This window comes from Puma concolor, chromosome B4 (genome assembly GCF_028749965.1).
Source record: "Puma concolor isolate L17-30 chromosome B4, mPumCon1.1.hap2, whole genome shotgun sequence".
Lineage (NCBI taxonomy): Eukaryota > Metazoa > Chordata > Mammalia > Carnivora > Felidae > Puma > Puma concolor.
Window position 1 is genome coordinate 92,956,458 of NC_141673.1, and position 22,227 is coordinate 92,978,684.

A 22,227-nucleotide genomic window follows, 5' to 3' on the forward strand; every position below is an offset into this window, starting at 1 on the left:
ATGTTAACTATTCCATTTTATTCCTTTACACATGTGGTTTGGCATATTATTCACTAAGTTCCTCCTCTCTCTCTCTCTCTCTCCCTCTCCCTCTCTGTCTCTCTCTCTTTTTCTGGCTTGCAAGTACAAGTGTGGGGGAGATGGCAAATTTGAGAGGAAAAGGGAGATGGGGGGGGAAGAAGGGGGTGGGAAATGCAATTAGAGATCTGGGTGTTTGTCCCTTAAAAAAAATAAGGTGACAAAGTGGTTAATGTCTTGCAGGTTGGTGTTGATATCAGGAATCTTACTGCCACAGTCCAAATAGAGTACTAATTACTGCGAATGATGTCACCGTAGGCAGAGGAATAATCCCATCATTTAATTAGTTGAATGATTTAAACAAAGATTTGCATAGATGCACTAATCAGTTGCCATGAATTACAGAGCAGCAGTTGCCAGCGAGGGGTAACAGATCATACAGTTGGAGGGAAAAAAAATCTCATCTCCTTGAACATAATTAATTTAATTGTCCTCATTAGCTGTACCATTTGTTTTGATTTTATTTCTCCCTTTCCCCACACATACTTCTCCCTCCCTCCCTCTTTTCTTCTTCTCAGTGCATTGGCTGAGAGAGGGAGCGCAGGAGACACACACACACTCACGCACACGCGCACACACACACACACACACACTCTGGGGTGTTTTCAGAGTGGCTCGAGCAGAGAGGTGGGGTAGAACAGCAGGAGCTGTGCGGATGGGTGAGGTGCATGAGTGCCTGCTTAGACGGGCCAGAAAAGCCAAACTTAAGAAATCTGCCTATGTACAGAACAAATCAACTGAAGGGGTTCTTATTAATCCGCCGTCTGTGACTTTCGTTACTTTTCAGGTTAGTTCTGAGTTTTCTTGCCTTTTAAAGGGAGAGGAAAGCAAACCACATACTATTTTATTGTGAGCTTTTAAAAAGAGGGAAGGGATAAAAAAAATCAGTTATCAATGCTCTGTTATTATTCCTTAGGAAGAGACACATAATTTGGCCTAAATATTCATGGGGAGGGGGGGGTGCTTTGATTTTTTTTTTTTTTTAACTAGAACTAGATTAAAACTGATGGTGCTGAGAAGAAAAAAAAAGTTTTTTGAAGTTCAACAGTTGAATCTTTCTTGGCCCTTAAAACATTTCAGCTAGAGTCATTCAAATGTGGACTGTTTTTAAACTTGACCTTTGACAGGGCTTTATAAAATCTGGTGGGGACGCTATGATAATTACCAGAAAGAGAGGATGACTTTGAAGTTTGAAAACTTAGGGGAAAAATAAAATATTTTAAAGCTACCAGTAGCCTTTACAGATATAGAGAGGAAAAGAGGTGATTGGGGACAGCAGAACCAATTTCAATTAAAAAAAAAAAAACAAAACCCAACCTGTCAAGGCCTCTAAAATAAGCCTATGAAGACAGGGCAGTAATGATGAAAAAACTCTATGGCTGTCTGACCGAGTTAGTTGTGAAAACATGTTTCTTGTGCTCTTGGGTGTTTCTCATTCTAGCATGTGAACTTTAAATTGCAAGGTGTTCAAGTAATTGCAAGAAGTGTATCCGTGGGGGTGGGAGGCGGTTCAGTATTGGCTAACAAGGAACAAGTTCACAGTTTGGTTCTCCGGCCGCTGGAGGCAGGGAGGAAGGGGAGTATGCCATGCCCTGGACCCAGCTTGTGCGGCAGCACTGCCCTGCTGAGCAGAGACTTTAGAGAGTTCATTAAGGGAAGTCAGAGACCGGGCAACTGCAGCCACCCCCCAGACATTTCCTAAAGAGGACAGTTGTGTGTGTTTCCAGTTCTAGTAGCCGTTTGACTCTCTTGCCTTATTTTAATTTCCATAACCGGTGGCTTCCGAAATGGCTTTGGAAGACAGTTTGCTTTAAATGTGGGCACCTATTCCAAAATGCCCTCGTTGTTTTAGGAATCCGATCCTTCTCCTCCAGGGCTCTTTCGCAGGACTTCTTTTGGACGGGTCCAGAAGGTAGGGTCTTCCCCAGCCGACTCCTGCAGAGGTCACTTTTTGTGCGCGGGTCGTCCCCAGCGTTTGTGAGTAGCATATGCATGTGGCTGTGCTGACTGCACTCGCAGGCTTGTAAATTTTCACCCTGGGAAATTAGCAACAAAGCCCGATCTGTCTCGTGGCTGCTTTGCACTTTCCGAGGGCGGCTGTACTTGACTGAGCTGCAGAACAGGCACACGAGAGCGAGAGCGAGAGCGAGCGAGCGAGCGAGGGAGGGAGAGAAGGAAAGGAGAGAAGAGGGGAGGGGTGGGGGCGAGAGGTAAATAGTCTTAAATCGGAAGGGAGCTGCTTCTCTGTGGTCTTGACAAGCGCTGCCTGGGCTCCGCCGGCTCAGTAATAACTGAGTGACCTTTTCTTCGGCTGTATTATGTCTGGCTGGGAAGGGATTGCATTTTGCAGCTGAGAGCCGGGGCTTCCTCCAGCTCGGCTCCTCGCGTGCTGCTGGGGTAAGTTGTCTTGAGCCAGGACGGAGAGAGACAGCCTCGGACTGCAGTTGCCTAAAAGGAGGACACCTGTGGCTCACATGCGGTCAACACCATTACTTGGCGGATCCTTGAGGACCTCATTATTTTAAACTTAAAAAATAGAGACTCCCTCCCCCCTCCTTTTTTTTTTTTTTTCAAACAATGCTTCTTTTTGACCTTTCCCAAGGAGAAGCACTACAAAGCAGCCACTGTGCTTTCTGAACGGCCTCCCCCTGTATCGCTTAATTGAGAAGGTAAGTGCAGCAACTGTGTATACACGCGTCGGCTTATTTGTGGTGTGTGTGTCTGCGGGTGCGCGCGTGCGTGTGCGGATGTGGGTATTTTTTTTTTTTTTTCTTCCCCAGCCTCTCCTAATGAGGCATAAACTGGGGCTGCAGCCCAGCTCCGCACTGCAACTTTCGCTCGGGCTGCAGCTCTGCTGAGACGGTTTTGTTTAAATCATGTGAGGCTTCATTATTTTTATGATGAGACATGAAATAGATGCAGGCGGAAGATGTGGAGGGAAGGAGGGGAGAGCGGCTGCGGCGCGGAATGTCTCAAGTACGACTCGAGTGGATAATAGTCAAAGTTCAGGATGAGCCGCAGCATTCCCACACCCCTTACTCCCGGGAAGAGAGGGGCAGGGAGAGTTTGGAATCGGTAGAGGTTCGCTCCGGCCTGGCCCTGGGGAAGAGAATTCCGTCCTAGGTGGGCTCCAGACCCCCTGCTGCGTACTTGCTGGGATTCACAGCCCCCTCCCCCCGAGAGTTGAAATCACAGTCTTGCGGTTCTTGGGGACACTTCTGCCTCTCCCCACTTTTCCGTAATAAGAAAAGGTGGTTCCGGCGAGATGGAAAAGTGACTGTTTGCAGGGGGGCTGGGGGTGGGGGGCGCGGTGGGGAGAAGTGGCCACGAGAGACAGGTTCCCTGGAACGAGGTGCCCATGTCCTAACAGGAGGAGATTCAAACTGATGCAGCACATTTTTACGGGGGCTACCCAGATTGCTGTTATGAAATACAAGTCAGATTTATGATCTTTTTCATATTGAACATGATATGCTATGCTAACGCTGCATGTGACAGTTTAATCAAATCCATTTGTTACCACGAAGCTAAAAGGGGCCGCTGGGATTTTAGGATTACGGGCAGAGTTAGGGAAGCATGTGGCTTTGTCATTCGCCATCATTTTGCACACCGCCACACTGCGAGGGGCTCTGTGTGTGCGCTCTGTCTCGTCTGGCCGCCCTCATCCCTTCCCCCACCCCCTGCCGCCACTCCGACCCGCTCCCAAAGTGGCTTCACAATAGTCGGTCCTCGGCGGTGTAGGCTGCGCACCAGGTCCACACTTGAGCTAAATCCAGGAGACCCCCTTCCACTTCTACCTTGGGCTCTGTGCTCAATGCGAAGCTGCTGCAACTCAGGCACGCCTAAGTCAACTCATGCAGAAAAAGGAGAAAAGTTTTGGTAAGGTTACAATCTATCATAGATGCACTTTGCCGGCGCTCGGCACTCTTGACTGCTCAAAAGCTTTCCTGCTCTTCCGCTGCTTTTGTGTCTTTTTTTTTTTTTTTTTTAAGATCCGAAATATTATTGTTGTAACTGCTTTGGAAGACTGCTGCTTAAACCAATTAATCTTGCTAGGTGCAACAAATACTGCTACATTCTTTGCAAATCATCCCTGTGTGGCTGCGAAGACACAACCACAAAAGGCTAGAGCATAAACTCCATAAGGGATTCTTTGTTAGAGTGCATGTATGTTTCTTATTTTTTTATTATTATTTTATTATTATTATTTTTTTTTTTTTGCATGTGAGCTGCATCAAAATTGAACTCAGTCTTGCAAATCTCTTGTTGGCCTTTGCCAAGCACCAGCACTTTGCTGCCATGGTAACTGTAATTAAACTGATAAGAGTGGAAAAATGTCAGTATCTCTGAGCCTTGCAGCTGCATTGGAGAAAAAGGGAATCAAATTGGTTCCCAGCTCCATTGCTCCAAAAGGGGAGGGGGTGGTGAAAGGATGGGGAGGGGGTTGGGAGTTGAAGGGGCAGAACAGAGTTAAGCAGCTCCAGCGCCTGAGATCTGGGGACATCTATTTGCATTGTTGTCCCTTAGGGGGCTGCAGCCTGTAGGGATGCTCTGGGCCAGTGAACAGAGAGAAACAAGCTTTTAGGCCCAATCCAGTTCTCCAGTCGGGTCTGGGGGCTGGGGAGAGGATGAAGATGGGCAGGAGGAGAGAAAATCTTTTGTTTGGTACCTCTTGGCAATCGAATGGCCATGTTGGCCAAATTCTTTTAATCTGTGTCACTGCTCCCAGCTGCGGAACCTGCATTCCCATTTTAGCATCTTCCTGAGGCACCTCATCTCTGCCAACCCCCTTTATGTATTCCCCCTTCCTGTTCCTTCTCCCAAATTGTTCTCTGTGAATCTTCCGACAGGGACAAAATGTTTTCCGTTCACTATGTGTAGTTAGTCCAAAAATATAAAAGACTGTGTCTAAGTGCTGCAAATCTTTGATTATGATGATTTTTTTTAAGCCCCTGTGTGTTGTGGAGTTGTGGTTACTTTGTTGTGTTAACTACTGAAGCTGAGACCGCGCGGATGAATGGCACAGAACAAGGGAACATAATGGAGGCAATCAACCGTTAGGCCGCCTCACAATGCAATCCAGGCAATTAAAAGCTCACCAGAGTTTAAATGAAATGGTTCTACTTATTTCTGCACACCACACTGCACAGGCTATTATTTATGTCTTTTTTTTAATTATGATTTCCCTTAAACTGTCAAATAACTCAGAATGGCAGGGTCTCAGAGGCAATAAGAATTTCCCTCAGAACAATTTACATGCCAATCTAAAACTAGTTATGAGTCCTGATGTGCTACGAGCAACTTGTGAAATGTTTCTCCGCTTCCGAACGCATAACTCTACCCAGTCGTGTTCTTCTGGACGGTGAGGGGCACGGTGGGGAAGGGGGCTGCTGATGCTTTGTGCCTTTTGGGTACATGGCAACGTGGTGACTACTAAATAGTTCTTTTTCTACAACTGTTAACTTGAAGAGTATTGAAAAGATTTCCCTTTCAAGAGAAAGGTGATGATGTTCTCTAAAAGAAGATACCAGGATGGAGGGTAAAATATCAAACTCCTTCAAGCCCAAGGCCAAACAGAATGTAAGAGTTTCAAATATTAATTGGCCTCTGAGTGCTAAATTAAAATGTCAACACAACAAAAACATTTTGTGAAGACAAGCAGGGTAGTGTTACTTGTGCCAAATGTTGGTATTCCCTGTCCTGGTTACAAAGCATTTTGAATAAAGATAGCCGTCCTTCTCCACTTGATGGTAGGAACTCAACTGAGGGAAATATAGCTTAGCTACAACTAAAAGGGATTTAAAATTTTTCTCTCTAGCTTTGTGATGTAAAATAATAATAATAATAATTAATAATAATAGCCTTATAAGTTGGTGAATTCGAATAGCCAGCCATCTCTCGATGTTTTCAGTAATGAAATACAGAATGTCATTTAGTAAATCCAAATTTCCCCCCTCCCCCCAGGTATATGGTTAAGAGGCACTTGAATATGTTCTGTACTGTAATTAATGGGATTTATTCCTTGTGGAACCTTGCTAGAAGACGGTAACTAGTTCTGATCAAAGACACTTCATTTGTTAGAAGTTCTAGAGAGTGAGATTTAGCAGAGCTATCAAGGGTTATGATTAATCTACACTAGACCCTTAGCTCCTTCAAAGAAAGGGAATAGAAAGCAGGCTATAGGAATACCACCTGCTCTTCTGTACAAATCCAGCTGCTAGTCTGCAGCTTTGACTACCACACTGTGCAGATCATGCAACAAGAACATCCACCCTTTCTTCCCTGCCAGTCCCTAGTCCATCACTCTACCAGAGAACTTATTTGGTAATGGAAGTTCAACATCAAAACAATATTATGTGCAATCCATGCATTATTTGTACCTAGAAAAGTTATTCAGCTCTGAGGGTACAGTGCCTTGATGTCTCTTATCAATGTGATTAAAAATGAAAAAAGAGTGTGAAGGTAATGGAGGTGAAGCCTTCATAAGGAGGCTTCAGAGGAAACTGAAGAAGGTTTAGCTACTTTGGAGTAGGGAAATACTCCAAGATTATGGCTTGGCATTTCTTTTCTTGGAACTGTTTCAAGTGCATCTACATTTGGCGTTTTGTAGAGTTTGAAACTTTATGTACAGGAGAGGAAGCATACTATAGTAGTGGGATCTCCGGACTGTTAGAAGACCACCAAGTCTAGTGCTTAACCTGTCATTCAGCATCGAGCGAGTCCTTAAACTCTCTTAGGCCTCCGTATCACAATTTGTAAAATGAGGGAGTTAGGAAGCGATGATGTCTCGAGTATTTGGTAGTACTTAGAATGAGTTATTGGATAAATAATGACGCTCTGAATAGTTGGTCCAGCTTTTTTTTTTTTTTTTTAAACTGGGTATTTGACACTTAGGAAAGAAGAAACTCAAAGGGGAATAGCCTTTCACTGAAAGCATTTCAGTCAAGTTGTAAAAACCACAGAACCCAGCTGGACTCCTTATTTATGATGGAGATGTATCTCTAAAGTATATAAATTTTATATATATGTCTGGTGCCCTATCTATAACATAATATATTTATGTATATATGTTTATGTAATTTATATGTATTTAGATTTTTCCTTCTGTTGTTTTTTCTTTCCCCTATGAAATTAATAAGTGTGTGTTTATGGTAATAAACCAATCCTGTACTTTCATTTTATATGAAAGCACACAGTATGCAGTCAGGTACTCTGCCATTTATAGAGGCACTGACTCATGTTTGTGAGTATAGATTCATTTGTAAAATTGTAACATGAGGAACAATTTCAAACAGCAAGAACACAGAAGGAAGTATTTGGATGCAAACACACAGTGTCGAATTGGGGAGCTTTCTGGGTGACTGTACTCTATGTTTAACTATAAACAGCCCCACTGCTAAGTCAGGTTAGTGTCTTCCCATTAGGGTACACTCTCCTTCCACCATCAAGCACAAATCAAGTGAATTTCTAACCAATAAAGAAAAACTCATTTTTGACTCTTATAGACGGTGCATGGACTAGTTTGTTAAATAGCTTCCTTTGAGATTATTACTCACGTTTTCTTCCCAAAGGAACTGCACTATGCAGAGAATGGGGACACTCTAAAATTATTTAATGTTACTTTGTGTATATGATGTCAACATCATGTCAATGTCAATGTCAATGTATACTATGTACAACACGAATGCATTATCCCACCCCCACCCCCACTGTCCAGGTGCAACTTTATAAATGATTTAATAAGGACTTTATAATGTTTGAGGCTTTTGTGTCCAAATTTTAGTTTGATTTCAGGATAGCCCCAAAAGGGAAAGTCTAACGCTCCTTGAGAAAAGCAATATTAAATATTAAACTTGTTGGAGGTCTTTTGACATCTTTTGATTCTTTCCTGCAGTCCCAGCTCTCTTTTTTGTTTTTGTCTTCCTTTAGGTATACAAATGCTCTCAGTCCAGCCAGACACCAAGCCGAAAGGTTGTGCTGGCTGCAACCGAAAGATCAAGGACCGGTATCTTCTAAAGGCACTGGACAAATACTGGCATGAAGATTGCCTGAAGTGTGCCTGCTGTGACTGTCGTTTGGGAGAGGTGGGCTCCACCCTGTACACTAAAGCTAATCTTATCCTTTGTCGCAGAGACTATCTGAGGTAGGAATTACCCTTGCACACCAGTGATGACTGGATTCCTTTTAAAATACTTTTGTAAGTGTATTTTTTGGTTTCATTTCCTTACTACCAGCTTCTATTCCTGAAAGACATTGACCTGTCAGCCTTCAAAATGTTGCCAGGTGCTTATTATGCAAATTCTTACTCGAGTAATGGCCAGTAAAACATGATATCGAAAGTGATTCCATTTGGCCTGCCTGGATGCTCATAGTTGGAGATTGGTTATTCCACCACCCGTATTAAAAGCACCAGTTCATGGCAAGGATGTGGTTGGTAGAAATCAGCATATAAGTGTTTCATTAAACCATACCGACAAGATAGGCTGAGCTTGACACAGAATTGTTCAGCAATCTTCCTGTGTCTCGTTTGTCAGAGAAAGTTCAGTTTGAAATTATTAACTGGTATTTATTAGCATATTTATTACACAGTTTTGACAACTTTCCCCAAGTGTGAATCTGTGTCCCCACCCTCAGTGGCATTCCAAGTGGTCATCACAAAGATATCACAGAGCATTAGCAGCTTCAGACTTGCCAGTAGCATTATGGAAACTAACACAGTAAAGATCTCCATCATTATGGGGAAATGAAAGCCACTCTAAACATCTGATCAGTTTGAGGACAATGCATATATTCTTGCTTAAAAAACCGTGAAGCCCACTATACTTGTTTCCCAGCATTTAGCACTCAATGCGTGAACTTGTATTTAAGAAAAATTATTTTGCTTTTCAGGGAACTTTGTGACTTGATTCAGCTGCAAATTACATATATTAATAAAGTAGGAGCTATCAAATTAGAGAAATGATATATGGCATCATTCGGGTTTTCATATTTGATACGATTAATCATTTTTCTAGTCTGACATTAAGCGATTTATTTTGAATTTTCTCCCTTTATGACACAAAATTTATCAATCAGCCGTAACTCCTTAACCATCTTGGTCATTTTTGGGAAGTGTTTTCTAGGGAATTTGGTGCTTCTCAGTATATAATTCAGTTATTTTTAGTCTGATTTAATCTTTATATATAAAAATGTATCATTTGATTAGTGATAGTTTAAAAGGGTGAATCCAACACTATTTATCAGATTCTACCCCCTGCCCCCCCCCCCAACCTTAGGATTGCCTCAGCTGACAGCCTCCTGGCTAATTATGACCACTTGTTACTGTCCCTCTGTGTTCCAAGGGCATAAAATACACGCAAGGTGCCAACAATAAGAAGTGACTCCATAGCCAGGATTTCCCTTATTGTGGTGGCACAACTAATCAGAATTAACTTATTCCATGAATTCTCTTAGAACTTCAGTCTTTGAACTTCTTCTTTGAAATAATTTTTTTTCCTCTGCTCATTGTGAATTAGAGCCTCATTTCCACATAAAGCATTCGCATTTTACTTTCAGTGATTTAACAATGCTTCCTAGTTTTGCTTTATCTTTACTAACCAGTGGTCATGGCTTTTTGACTCTTTTTTTTTTTTACTTTTACATTTGTTTGCAACTGCAGTGTCTCAAGTGGATTTATGTAACAACAGTTCCAAAACAAGGAGCTTATATAAGTCTGCGCAAAGTTAAGGTGTTCTAGTAAGCAATAAAGATAAAAATTAAGTAAGATTTACAGAAAGTATGTTGAAATAGCCGGATTTTAAAAACTTAAAATTTGCCAATGTAATACCTGTATCGTGAGTTAAACTGTTTTACAGTTGTTGATATAATAGCAAGCAGAGAAGGAAACTTAGATTGTGTTATTCTTATGGTAATAAAAATACAATGTTTAACCGCCGTTTGATAGTCTCAAGTAAGTGTTTTGTTTAAAGGGATTTATCAAAATAGTTTTCATATCAAAAGTGCTTACCCTTCTCTAAGATAGATAGATGTTGCTGTTTGTGACATTACTTAGTTGACTTCTGGTAGACTCAAACTTTTCATGTTTGGTAACTTGTTAAAAAAATCATACTCTTTCAAATAAAAACCTGGGTCCTGGTTGCCAATATATTCATTTCTCAGAGTATAATGTCCTCTTAAGTTGGTCATTACCACATTAATAGCCAGTTGTTATGTTAACAGCCTAAGGATTGTTAACCTTTCAAACTAAGTTGTTAACTGCAAGCTTATTCCTTATTTAAACTGAAGGTTTGTTGTATATAATGTGACTTCTTTGGCAAGAATTCATCAATACTTAAAACTTGCAGAAGCGAAATGGGGAGTTGGTATATGTGTAAAACTGTGTTATGTGTTATAGATTATGCCTCAGATGTGGTATATAGTTTTATGTAAGAAGTATGTATCTCCATGACATCGTGTCCATGTTCAGCAGCATATGTCTTTTACTAGAAATTTAAAATAGTCTAATTCTATATGTCACATAGACAAATACAGTTAGGCAAACTTTATTTACAAATTAATTTCTTTGAATGGTGTAGTCATTCAAAAATGTTTATTGGATGCCTGCTGTGTGAGAGGCATAATTCTAGGTAATGGATGAAATTAAGAAAAAATAAAGGTGTACCTAAAATTGTTACTATCTATTTATTAATTACACAAAACCTGTTAAATGATCAGGGAGCAAGTAGTATTCTGTGGCTGTCTTCTCGAGTTTTGAAAACAATTTTTCTCATTTCCCTTAGTTCACATTTACTTTTGTATTTTGCACAAAGCTTAACCATTTAAATCCTATTCAAAAGTGGTTAGGTTCGGTTTTTTGTTTTTGTTTTGTTTTGTTTTGTTTTTGGTGTTTGGATATTATGTGATTTCTTTGAGGCACCAAACAAGCCATAAATAACTTACAGGTTTGTATTTCTCTGTCTAAATCAGTAGGTATCTAAGTAAGAATATGGAAAATGATAAAGAAGAAAATAATTTTGTCTGTACTGGTAAATTATTGATTGTAGGTATTATCTTGAGTCAGATAACTTTTTCATTTCTAGAGAACAGTGAAATATTTTTTTTCCAGTTGTATTTAACTTCCTAATTAACTTCTTCCAAAAAAGAAAACAAACAAAAAAATCAAACGCTTGTCATGCTGAACAATGAATCTTGAAGTTATAACATTTTATTTGCATTACTTTGTTTTTTTTTTAAGTTCTTTGAATAATAAATACAAGAATTTAAATCATAAGATACTTTCTTAGAGTTATAGGAACTATTATTGTGGTAAATACGATTTCTCTCAGATTTTTCTCTCCTTTGTGGCACAATTAGCTTTAAGAAAAAGAAATATGATCTCACCATTTATATACTGAGTTTCAGAACTCCACAATTCATTTTCCATAACAGGGCTGGTATAATGTCTTTTATTTCTCTGTAGAATATACAATGTACATATCTGATGAGAGAGAATTTGCCAGTTTGTAGGATTGTTCTCTGCCTTTGGAAACTCATTAGATAAAGGAACAGAAGGATTGACTTTTTAAAACTTCCTCTATTAACATGAGTTCTGACTTAAACTATGAAGTCAATCTGCCCATCAATATTTATACGCCAAGACCTAGAAATCTAGATGTTAAAAAATGTATCCGACACATTCATAACTTTTTCATTTTTAAAATTAAATGTATGACAGATTAGATGGAGGAGCATCTTTATACCTTGAACTAGATAGAGCTCATAACCAACAGAATACCCAAAGTAGATTAATAATTCTTGTATAAACACAGAAAAGTTTTAGTAATGATGTTTATGGGACTCTTGTCACTGCTAAGCTGTCCATCACCCTTGTCTCATTTTGGAAAATACGAAAAAAAGTAGTGAACGTGTAATCAGAGTTTTAGAATTAAAATCTTGTGGCAAGTGTTACAAAGTCAGAACGAGGAGAAATAACAAACTACTTTACTTTTCAACTTGGAGGAAGTAAAGAATATCAGAATTTACCTCTCAAGACTTTGGGAAATTTTTGCTTGTTTTTTTGTTTTTTTTTTTTTTTTTTTGGTGTTTTTTTTTTGTTGTTGTTGTTGTTAAGCCTAAAACTTCTTACTTGTATATTTTAAGCATCAAGTCCCTGTAGGCTGCATCTTGTATGTCTGAATGGTGTCTTACCAGAGAATGTATTCAAAGCTGTTTGCTGTGATGTTATGCCATGGAAGCTGCTTATAGCTCTTCCTATATGAGAAGCTGAAAATGCCTTCTGTAAAATTTAATGTAATTTGCTATTTTTATATCTGGGAATAATGTGTTTAAAATGAAACTGCTGGGAGAGAATGATGCTTCATGTCCCACTATAGCTGCCAATTAACAAAAAGCATTTGAAGGTGTTATGCTGACTATAATTTTTCATCCTTTAATAGAATAATAGAACGACTTGCAAATAGAAATTTAAACTTAAATGCCAAATGCCACATAGAGTATTAATCTGGCTATAACTTTATTTCAGAGTAATCAAATCCTGTGCCCTAAATTTTTATATAAAGTTTAATTTATATTTGTGCATACATAATTACAACCTTAAAAGTAAACACGAACGTGTTAATATAATTTTATCTGACAGTTTATTGCATAGATTTTTTTTAATGTTGAATAAGGTGTTTATTCTTCCCCCCCCCCCCCTTCATTTTCCTCTTTTTAATATTAGGCAGTTGAAAATATCTTCCCCAGAAATCAGTGCATTATTATTATTTGAAAAATCACTTCTTATTGTTTTAAATTCTGAAAATTTAAGCTTTTATAAGGAATGAAACTCCTCCCAAATGAACTTTTTTCCTACAAGCTTCGTTTCAGTTTTTTGACACTTCATTATCGTAATTTTTATGATATTTAAATGTCTCACATAATCTTAGTATGATGAAATATTGTAGCATATGAGTCTATTAGACCCCATGCCCTGTTTAAAAATATTGTTTTATTTCTTGTAAATGATCTTACCTTATTTACAACTTTATAAGAAGTTGTAATTTATAAGAAGTTGTATTATTGAATTTTATTTTATTTCAAACATTTTACACTCTATACCATTCAAGGACCAGTACAAATCAGGAGTGATAATTTTATTTGCTACAATATTTTGAGAGAGAGCCCCTCATTTTTGGAAAAATTGGTGGATTTTCTGAGCAACAACTCTGTAGCAATCTCTGTTAAAAATCTTTCACATACATATAGAATTTGTCGTTTGTAAATTTATCTACGACATCTTTCTGTCCTTGCCCTGTAATGCATCCATTTGCAGTGGGGTATTTAACATAATGAATTATTTTAGTGTTGTGGCTTTTGTTTTGTCTTGTCTTATAGACGACATATTTTCACTGAAAATACCTCCCTCAAGATACCTCCCTCAAGAATATTGAAAATTTGAAAATACTTCACGCTGTTTTTATATTTTTATTGTTTTTTTTGATCTTTTTATAAAGCATGGAATACTTCAGTCAGGATAGTTCTTACCCATAAGATGGATAAGTTAGGCATACCTGACTTAGCAGAAAAATATTCTGTTTCTACAAGTATATTTAGGATTAAATGCATCTGGAAGAACTACATTTGAGAATTGCTAAAATTGCTTATTTTGCACTTTATAAATACACAGAACTCTGGGAAAGAACCTCTATTTTTGGTTGCTCTTAGTGTATATCAAAGTAAGCCAGCATTTCATTTATAAACTCACCATCAACTTCCATTAAGTGACTAATAATAAATGTTAATGTTGTGTTTTGACTGCATACACATAATTTATTAAGGAATCTCATTTGAAAAATATGCTGAAAGTAGTAATTTGGTAAATGGTTTTGATGCCTATATGCACTGCAGAAATGTATTATGTAGTTCAGTTTTTTGCCTCACAGAAAAATTATATAACCTAAAAGAATTGCACGAACCTCAAGCAGCCATTATACTTTCCTTCATTACACTGTGAAGCATTGAAATCTTATTTTTGCGTATGGTTTGGAAACATTTTCTGGTTCTTAGGAGAATTTCTTCTATTATTCAAAAGTTTTATGCTGGCACCTCATCCTGTCTTCAAAAAAAAAAATTAGCCAACATTTCTCACCTTAATCCATATAATAATCGTTAAGGTAGGACAAGATCTTGAAAACAAGGAAAGTAAAAATAAAAAACAGCTGTATTCTTTCTATTCAGTTGGCCAGCTATTTTTTAAACGACATTTGCATTAGCTGAAGGCATTTTTCTTTCATTTTAATTTTTTATTGGCTTATATAAGCGATTACTCCTACTGATACATGGAATTACCCCTTGCGAAGCATTAAAGGGGTGTGGGTATGTATACGCGTGCCACGCATACAGATGGTAGAATCTATATGGCCTTAGAACGAGCATTGGCCTTAGAATGAGCATTAACTTTTCACAATCAACTTTCACCAGATCACCGTAGTTTGACAGGCATTAAAATTTGTAAAATTAGATACTCGATGCCAGCTAATTTCTTAGTATTTGTAACTATAACACTGACTTATTCTTACAGGGTGTTCACCATTCTAAAAAGAAAGACAAGTTTTATGATACTATAGAATGCCTAAGTATATTCCCTCGTGATTTTTATCACCCAATTCTGTTTTTCTCAGCGCCGATGGAGTTTGACACTGTCTGTTCTGTGTCTGTTTCCACCATCATACCATATTTTTTTAATGATTAACTATATATTTCCCTTTTCAAGGCATTTATAAGAAATTTATTTTGAAGCAGAAGCTTACGTTGTCAAGCAAAAAGTGTGGCATTTAGATTTTTATTGTTGACTTTAAAGCAATTTCTTTTGCCTATTAAGACTTTTTGCCCCTTATTATTGATATTAATGGATAACTTTCCTCTAAAGGATTTAGGACGTAAGCTTACCCTTTTATTATATTCATCAAGCATATTTACTGTATTCACAACCTGCCCACATCAGTCATTTGTGCATTCACCTGTTCCTTTTTGCTTTCTCCCTATATTACTGAAACATCTTGATAGATCTTTTTCTTCTCAATAAGATTTTTGTAGTTATGTAAAGATTCCAAGTCTTTTGCTGAATTTTGTTTTCTTTCATAGTGCTAGTTTTTGTGATGCAAAAATCTCTAGCTGTGGACTTTACTAGTTTAAAACAAAATCACACTTGAGATAAATAATCAGCTTGGAATAGTCAGATCTCTGATTTGAAGTTGGAAAATTAACATTAAGCTGCGTGTATTAAGTTAGACTCTAACCAGCATGTGTTGTTATGATTCAATTTAATATTAAAAACTCTCCAACTGGGCTACAGGGAAAATAAAAGACTCTTAGGAATTCAAAGATTATTTGCAGAGGAGTACAACAAAGCCATATTTAAGTAAAATTGTTATTACTAATGCAGTAAAGCATCATCTACATTAAATCCATCCTACTAATAAAAACAGAAAATCAGTTTTAATAAACATAAATATCAAATATGACAAGGACTAGTAAAGGGGAAAGGAACTTCATAAAATGTGCTAACATTGTATAGTAATCTAAATACCACTGAGAAAAAATAAATTCCCAACGCATTTATGATGTGGGATCCCAACAGCCAACTTCATGAGGAAAAGGAAAATTTTAGACTTGCTAGTTTATTCTCATTTCCTAAAACTTTTAGAACAATGCCATGTTTTTATTATAACAGTTCTAACAGATGTGCATACTGGTTTTGAAATTATTTTGTTCTCTTGTTGTTACAACATTTCAAAATATCTTAAGTAATATCCCTTGATAGATGGCTCACATTTTCCCCAAATAAGCAGGCTCAGGGCTGTTACACTTTCAACTACCTATGGCATTAAGCATGATGCTTCTTTTGTATTGATGAACTACTCAATGAAAACGTATTCTGATGAATAGCTTTATATTAGACTGGGTGAGATCAGTGATTAGTTGCCTGTTTGTTTGGATAAATGGGGGAGGGATCAGAGACATGGAAAAAGCAGTCTTAACTTTTAACAAAAAATATGAGTATCAGTTTTAGTGGGCAGGTTTATTTGTATTTTCAGGTAAGAAGTCCAGCTATACTGTGAACATAGTTTTAAAGCCTGTAGGTATTGCATGTGAATATCCATGGAGAGATCATTTGTGCTTTGGGAGATACAGAGAAATCAGAAGTTATTCAATTGCGTTAAAACTTATAAACTGGTATTATTTTCTGGGGCTATTTATTAGAAAAAATTTTTGTAAAGTTTCTGAGCTATAAGAATCCTTCTTTCTACAGCACATCCTTCCTGAGTGGGTAGTTAATAGAGGTTATATTTATTATTACATGCTTTGCTATCTCTCTAACAGTTAAAAAATGAAACCATTTAGTTACTTAACAAATATTTGAGTGCTAATGCTTCATTCCTATAAATAATGAATGTGGAATATTGTATTTCTAATTGAAATTATGTAATATATAAACATAAAGTTATTAATATTTTACTATGTAAATAAAAAGGAATCAGAAATCAGGGAAGAACTTAAGGGCAAATTATTTTTCAAAATTTCTACAACTGGTATAATCACTATTTGTTGTTAAATAACTAAGTAAAACATATAGAGTTTTAGCCTGCCTGTTATTTCTTAAGGAGGCAATATAGAGAATGAGAAGAGGTATACTCAGAAGAGAATGGAAACACTTTTGAGAAAGAGAGGTTATAAATAATATGTAAAAAGTGGACTCTGTAAAAATCCTTTTGGTAGTCAATGGTCCTATAACAGAAGCTGAGCTTTGACCTTTGAAGTTATATTTTGGATGCAGAGTAAGATAGAGTTAACTTTGTAACTTCCATGCAACTTGCAATGTTTTCATCTCTTATCACAAATATCAGTACAGTTATCAGAGCTGCAGCTGACACTCCTTGTAAAATGCTTAGCATCATTGGTCCCCATTTTCTCATTCAACATTGTTCTCTATTATACTTTAGGTACTGAACAGAGCTGTAGAATACTGCACTGCATAAAACAGAACTACCGCCGCCCCTCCTCGTAGAGTTTATATTCTAGTTAGGGGAAGCAGATAATTGACAGAATAAACATCGAGTACATTCGGAGATGATGAATTCTACAGAAAAATGGAGCAGTATAAGAAGTTTGCAGAATTTGTATTGTGTGTGTTTGAGTATGAGAGAGAGAGGGAGGAGGAGGAGGAGGAAGAAGAGAGAGTACAGGAAGTACAGGAGAGTACAGGAGAGAGGAAGAAGAGGAGGGAGGAAGGAGGAAAGGATTTGAAAAATTAAATAGGCTAGACAGGGACAGCCTTGTTGAGATGGTGGCTTGAGCAAAGACCTAAAAAGGTGAAGGTGAAGGTGCTTGCCTTGGGATTGGAGAGGACGGACATTCCAAGCATAGGGATCAGCCCATACAGTGTCCTTGCAATGGAAGCTTTCCTCATGTGCTTGAGGAACATCAAGGATGTTAGTATAGTTGGAATGAATAAAAGCAGAAGAGACAAGGATTAGAAGCAACCATTATGTTGCCCCATGGTATTCCCTGTTGCTCTTACAACCAAGAATGCCCCTTTACTTTTCTAAATGTTCCTTAAGGAAGTGATATTACTCCTGTCTGACAACTGCTAGGAAGCTTATTCAGACAGGCTGTTACAGGCTGAGTTCCATTTTGGGATTACAGAACCCATCGGGACAACTTCTACATTGTAGTATTTCAAGGTGAAATACAAAGGGATGCCCATATTGATAAGCTAGGGCTGCTGACTCTGCATGTGTGAGTATAGCACCGTGGACCAAGATGTTGTTAAGCTCTGTCCTAATCACAGCATAATTGATATTTTTTGAATCCTGGGGTAATAAAAATTGCAAAGATGGGGAGTTTTCAACAGCTCTCCAAAGGGTGATTTTTTTCATTATTTTTAAAGTCAAGCCAAGTCTTACTAAATTTTTTCTAGTATAAAATATTTAAAATAACATATTTACTGTAATTATCATAAATGTTTCCAAATTCAGCATTGAAAGAAAATGCATCAAAATCATATTGTTATTTAAAACAACTTATTTGGGGCTCCCTGGTGGCTCAGTCAGTTAAGCATGTGACTCTTGATTTTGGCTCAGGTCATGATCTCACAGTACATGGGATCCAGCCCTATGTTGGGCTCTGTGCTGACAGTGTGGAGCTTGCTTGGGATTCTCTCTCTCCCTCTCTCTCTCTCTGCCCCTCCCCTGCTCTCACATGCATGTGCTGTCTCCCTCTGTCTCTCTCTCTCTCTCTCTCTCAAAATAAATAAATAAAAACTTAAAAAAAAATAAAACAACTTATTTAATTTAATTCTTGATGAGATGGGGCAAATGTTACCTAACTGCTCTGTTTATACTCCTGTTTCACATTTGTAAACTAACCTCAGTTCACTAATTGTAGTTTCACATCAAGAAGAGCTAAGGATTAATCTTCAAAACTAAAAGATTAATATGCATTTCTATTTGTGAGAGTGGGATTTGTATGTACAAACCGGCTTTGCTTTTAAAAATGAAAAAAAAAAATAGCTTTAAACTTTAAATACAAATCAAAGTACTTCAGCCTGTATTTACATTTACAAAATGGGCTGGGATGCAGCCTGGGTATTGGCCTAGAAGCTGTGCTAATGTGCCTTGAATCTTACTTACAAAGAGGTACAGCATGAATGGGTGAGCTTTCAAAACAGTAGCCAAGCCATTATGCTTCCTCACAAAATCTAAAATGTACTTTTCAGAAAGCGAGAGAAGGTGGTGGCCAAGTGGCTTTACAAGTTTTTTTTTTTCTTTTTTCTTTTTTTGGTTTTATTTTTATTTATTTTTTTTTTTTAATTTTTTTTTTTCAACGTTTATTTATTTTTGGGACAGAGAGAGACAGAGCATGAACGGGGGAGGGGCAGAGAGAGAGGGAGACACAGAATCGGAAACAGGCTCCAGGCTCTGAGCCATCAGCCCAGAGCCCGACGCGGGGCTCGAACTCACGGACCGCGAGATCGTGACCTGGCTGAAGTCGGACGCTTAACCGACTGCGCCACCCAGGCGCCCCTCTTTTTTTGGTTTTAAACTTTGACATTTTTTTTAACATTTAGATTTAGATTTTTTTTACATTTAGATTCAAGTTCTATAACATACAGTATCATGTTGGTTTCAGGAGTAGAATTTAGTGATTCATCACGTACCTACAACACCACTGCTCATCCCAGCAAGTGCCCTCCTTAATGCCCATCACACACATTTAGCCCTTCCCCCACCCACCTCCGCTCCACCAATCCTCAGTTCTCTATATTTAAGTCTCTTATGGTTTGTCTCCATGTCTGTTTGTATCTTATTTTTCCTTCCCTTCCCCGACGTACATCTGTTTTGTTTCTTAAATTTCACATATGAGTGAAATCATATATTTGTCTTTCCTCTGATTGACTTATTTTGCTTTGCATAGTATGCTCTAGTCCCATCTGGCTTTACAGGTCTTAAGTACTACCATCACCTCATACATCCTTAGTGCTACTTTTTGTTACAATTTCTAGCAGCCCTCCTTTTTTTTGGGGGGGGGGGCAGATGGGGCATCTGTAGTAACTGCCATCTTGTCCTGGTTGAGTTAAAGACCTGTTTTCCTAATCATTTTGTGATTCTCACCTACCAAAGTGCATCAATTTGAGCTTGATTTTAAGGAAAAGTTGCTTGATCTTGACCTAACAGTTTGCTTGGTATTTAAATAATGTTGTTAATAGTAGTTATTAAACTAACAATCCTTTACAATAGAGATCACTTGCTTATTTGGCTCAAGTTCTTAAATGACTTGTGTTCTTGATTAATGGTAGATTTCTACACTGACTTGAGAAAAAGTTATAGACTTTAAGTTGAAAAAAATATTTTGTTTATTTTCCTTGGAGGATTTATCTACTGGAGGATAAACAGAGACTTTCATTTCAACACAACTCAGTTTTTTACAGTGATTCTAGTCACAAGCTTATCCTACATTCATTTTAACACAGACAGTGTATTTGAAATCATTTTACTGTGTATTTCTTATTTCTTATTGTTCTACCACATTGGGTATTGATTGCCCCTTCCTCACCAACTATCACTAATAGCAAATCAGTGACCTATTCCTAGTAGGATGCATTCATCTGCTGGTTTTTACCTTCTGTATCGCTTTATAAAAAGATAAAAGCCACACTAGTTCTTGTTAATTCCCTAAGCATCTCCCAAGCTAAGTGAGGCTAGATCTAATCCTTAGAGTTTTAGAGGCATGTCAAGTAGTATAATGGTGAGGAGTCCAGATTTGAAATCCACCCTGTTCCTGCTACATCCCAGCTGTATATTCCTAGGCAAGTTACTCAACCTCTCCAAGCCTCAGTTTATTCAGTTGTAAGTAGGAGTAAGAGACCCATTCATAGAATTGTCAGGGACAATTGTCCCTGACATAGAATTGTCAGGTGTCAATGAAATACCATAGGGAAAGATTTGAACACACTGATGGATCCTCCAATGTGAGTTTCTGTTGTTATAAAGAAAAAAAGAATGGCACTGAGTTATGAAGATAAGATAGTTGGAAAATTAAACATAAGGAGAAGGTTAAAGAAATAGATTGAGATATGTTGTTTAAGAATGATTAATAATCAAGAATATGAAAAGTGACTACTATTATAAGATCTTTTACCAAGTTTTCGTTTACAAAGGAGATAGTTGAAGAAATACCTAAATCCCATATGCACCTGAAAGCCATATAGGAAAAAATATTCCATGGTGGACATTATTAGAATTTGTTAAATTAAGATTAACAAAGCCTTCTGAAATATCTTCTACGCCCACACTCCACATTTTAGCCTGTGAAAATTCTGTGGCCCTTGTAAAGCATTTTATTTAATATCTCATAGGGAAGAATTATATATAAAATTTCAGCTTGCTTTAAGTTTCCTTTGTAGTCTTTAAAAAAATTTTTTTTTAATGTGTATTTATTTTTAGGAGGGGGGAGGGGCAGAGAGAGAAGGAGACAGAGGATCTGAAGTGGGCTCATGCTGACAGCAGAGAGTCTGATGCAGGGCTCAAACTCACAAACCAGGAGATCATGACCTGAGCTGAAGTCCGATGCTTAACCAACTGAGCCACCCAGGTTTCCTTCATAGTCTTGATTTTTGCATCTTTTTCCTCAGGTGGCAAGGACAATTGAATGCCAGTATCTTTTTTCTGATGTTCTTTTTCACAGTGTTCCCTAAACATTTTGATTATGTCCCTTTATTCCTAAAGAAGTTTAAGTATATACCTCTAATGTAAATATATATTTATAAATCTTAAATACTCCATTGCACATTTTTTAAAGTAGAAAAACTATTTTAAAGGGTAAGATATACATACAATAAATAGAAACTGAAATGCTGATCATTGTTTAAGCATCCCTGGGCTTTATGCACCCCCATTTTGGAGAGCACTGTTATTTTTTAAAAGCTTTTTAAGCTCCTTTGAAAGTTGTTTGGTAGTGATACTTCTAATAAGTGGGGGGGGGGAGTCTGGATACGTGGGGAAAGAGTTGTAAAAGAAAGATGTAATAGTTGTTTGAAAGAGGAGGACTCTGTAAGCATGAGCTAATATGCCTTGCTTTGTTCTTTTAGTATGAAATCAAGGTTTTCTTTCATGAGAAATGTGGCAAGGCAGTGGGCTCGTTCTAATGCTGTACTGTAGCCACCGGCAATATTAGTATGAGGCTGGGTTCATCCCCTCTCCCCCCGCACTCCCCTATTCAGGACACAGTGAGATTTTAGACAGATAAATGCTAAGAGAACCCTGTGTACCAAAAGCAGTGTTTACTGCATGTAATACATATCATTGTTTGTCTCCTGTAGTGAAAAATACTTGTGTCGTGCTGTTAAAATGCACTCTTGACAGACCAGTGCTTGCTATTATAGGGTCCATTGCTTAAAAAAATGATACACTGACAGAAATACAATTTAAGAAAATTTAACACCAAGGGTAGTCAACCATGTAGGCTACTATTAAGGGGCCAAAACTCAAGGCCAGGGGTTTATTTAAAAAAGAGGCACAGTTTATTTGCTGGTAGTAGGCAAAGTTAAAAGAAAAAAAAATCGAACTTGAATTCCTTGCTCTCTAGTCTGTAGAAAATTAATGAAAGCAACAG

General features: G+C 37.7%; 1 protein-coding gene across 7 annotated transcripts in view; it reads left to right on the plus strand.

The window, feature by feature from the left end:
* Positions 1 to 22,227, plus strand: part of LMO3 (LIM domain only 3) — a 215,084-nt gene that overhangs the window by 156,328 nt on the left and 36,529 nt on the right. The window contains exons 1-3 of one of the 7 annotated variants that reach the window (XM_086713992.1): positions 674 to 864; positions 1,857 to 1,990; positions 8,008 to 8,221. In XM_086713992.1, coding sequence (XP_086570118.1) covers positions 734 to 864; positions 1,857 to 1,990; positions 8,008 to 8,221 — 479 coding nt within the window. In that variant the 5' untranslated portion in view covers positions 674 to 733. Of the gene's footprint in view, positions 1 to 673; positions 866 to 1,631; positions 1,991 to 2,283; positions 2,748 to 2,933; positions 2,957 to 3,467; positions 3,958 to 8,007; positions 8,222 to 22,227 lie in introns of those variants that run through there. The other 6 variants (XM_086713987.1, XM_086713989.1, XM_086713986.1 and 3 more) reach the window with 6 other exon arrangements.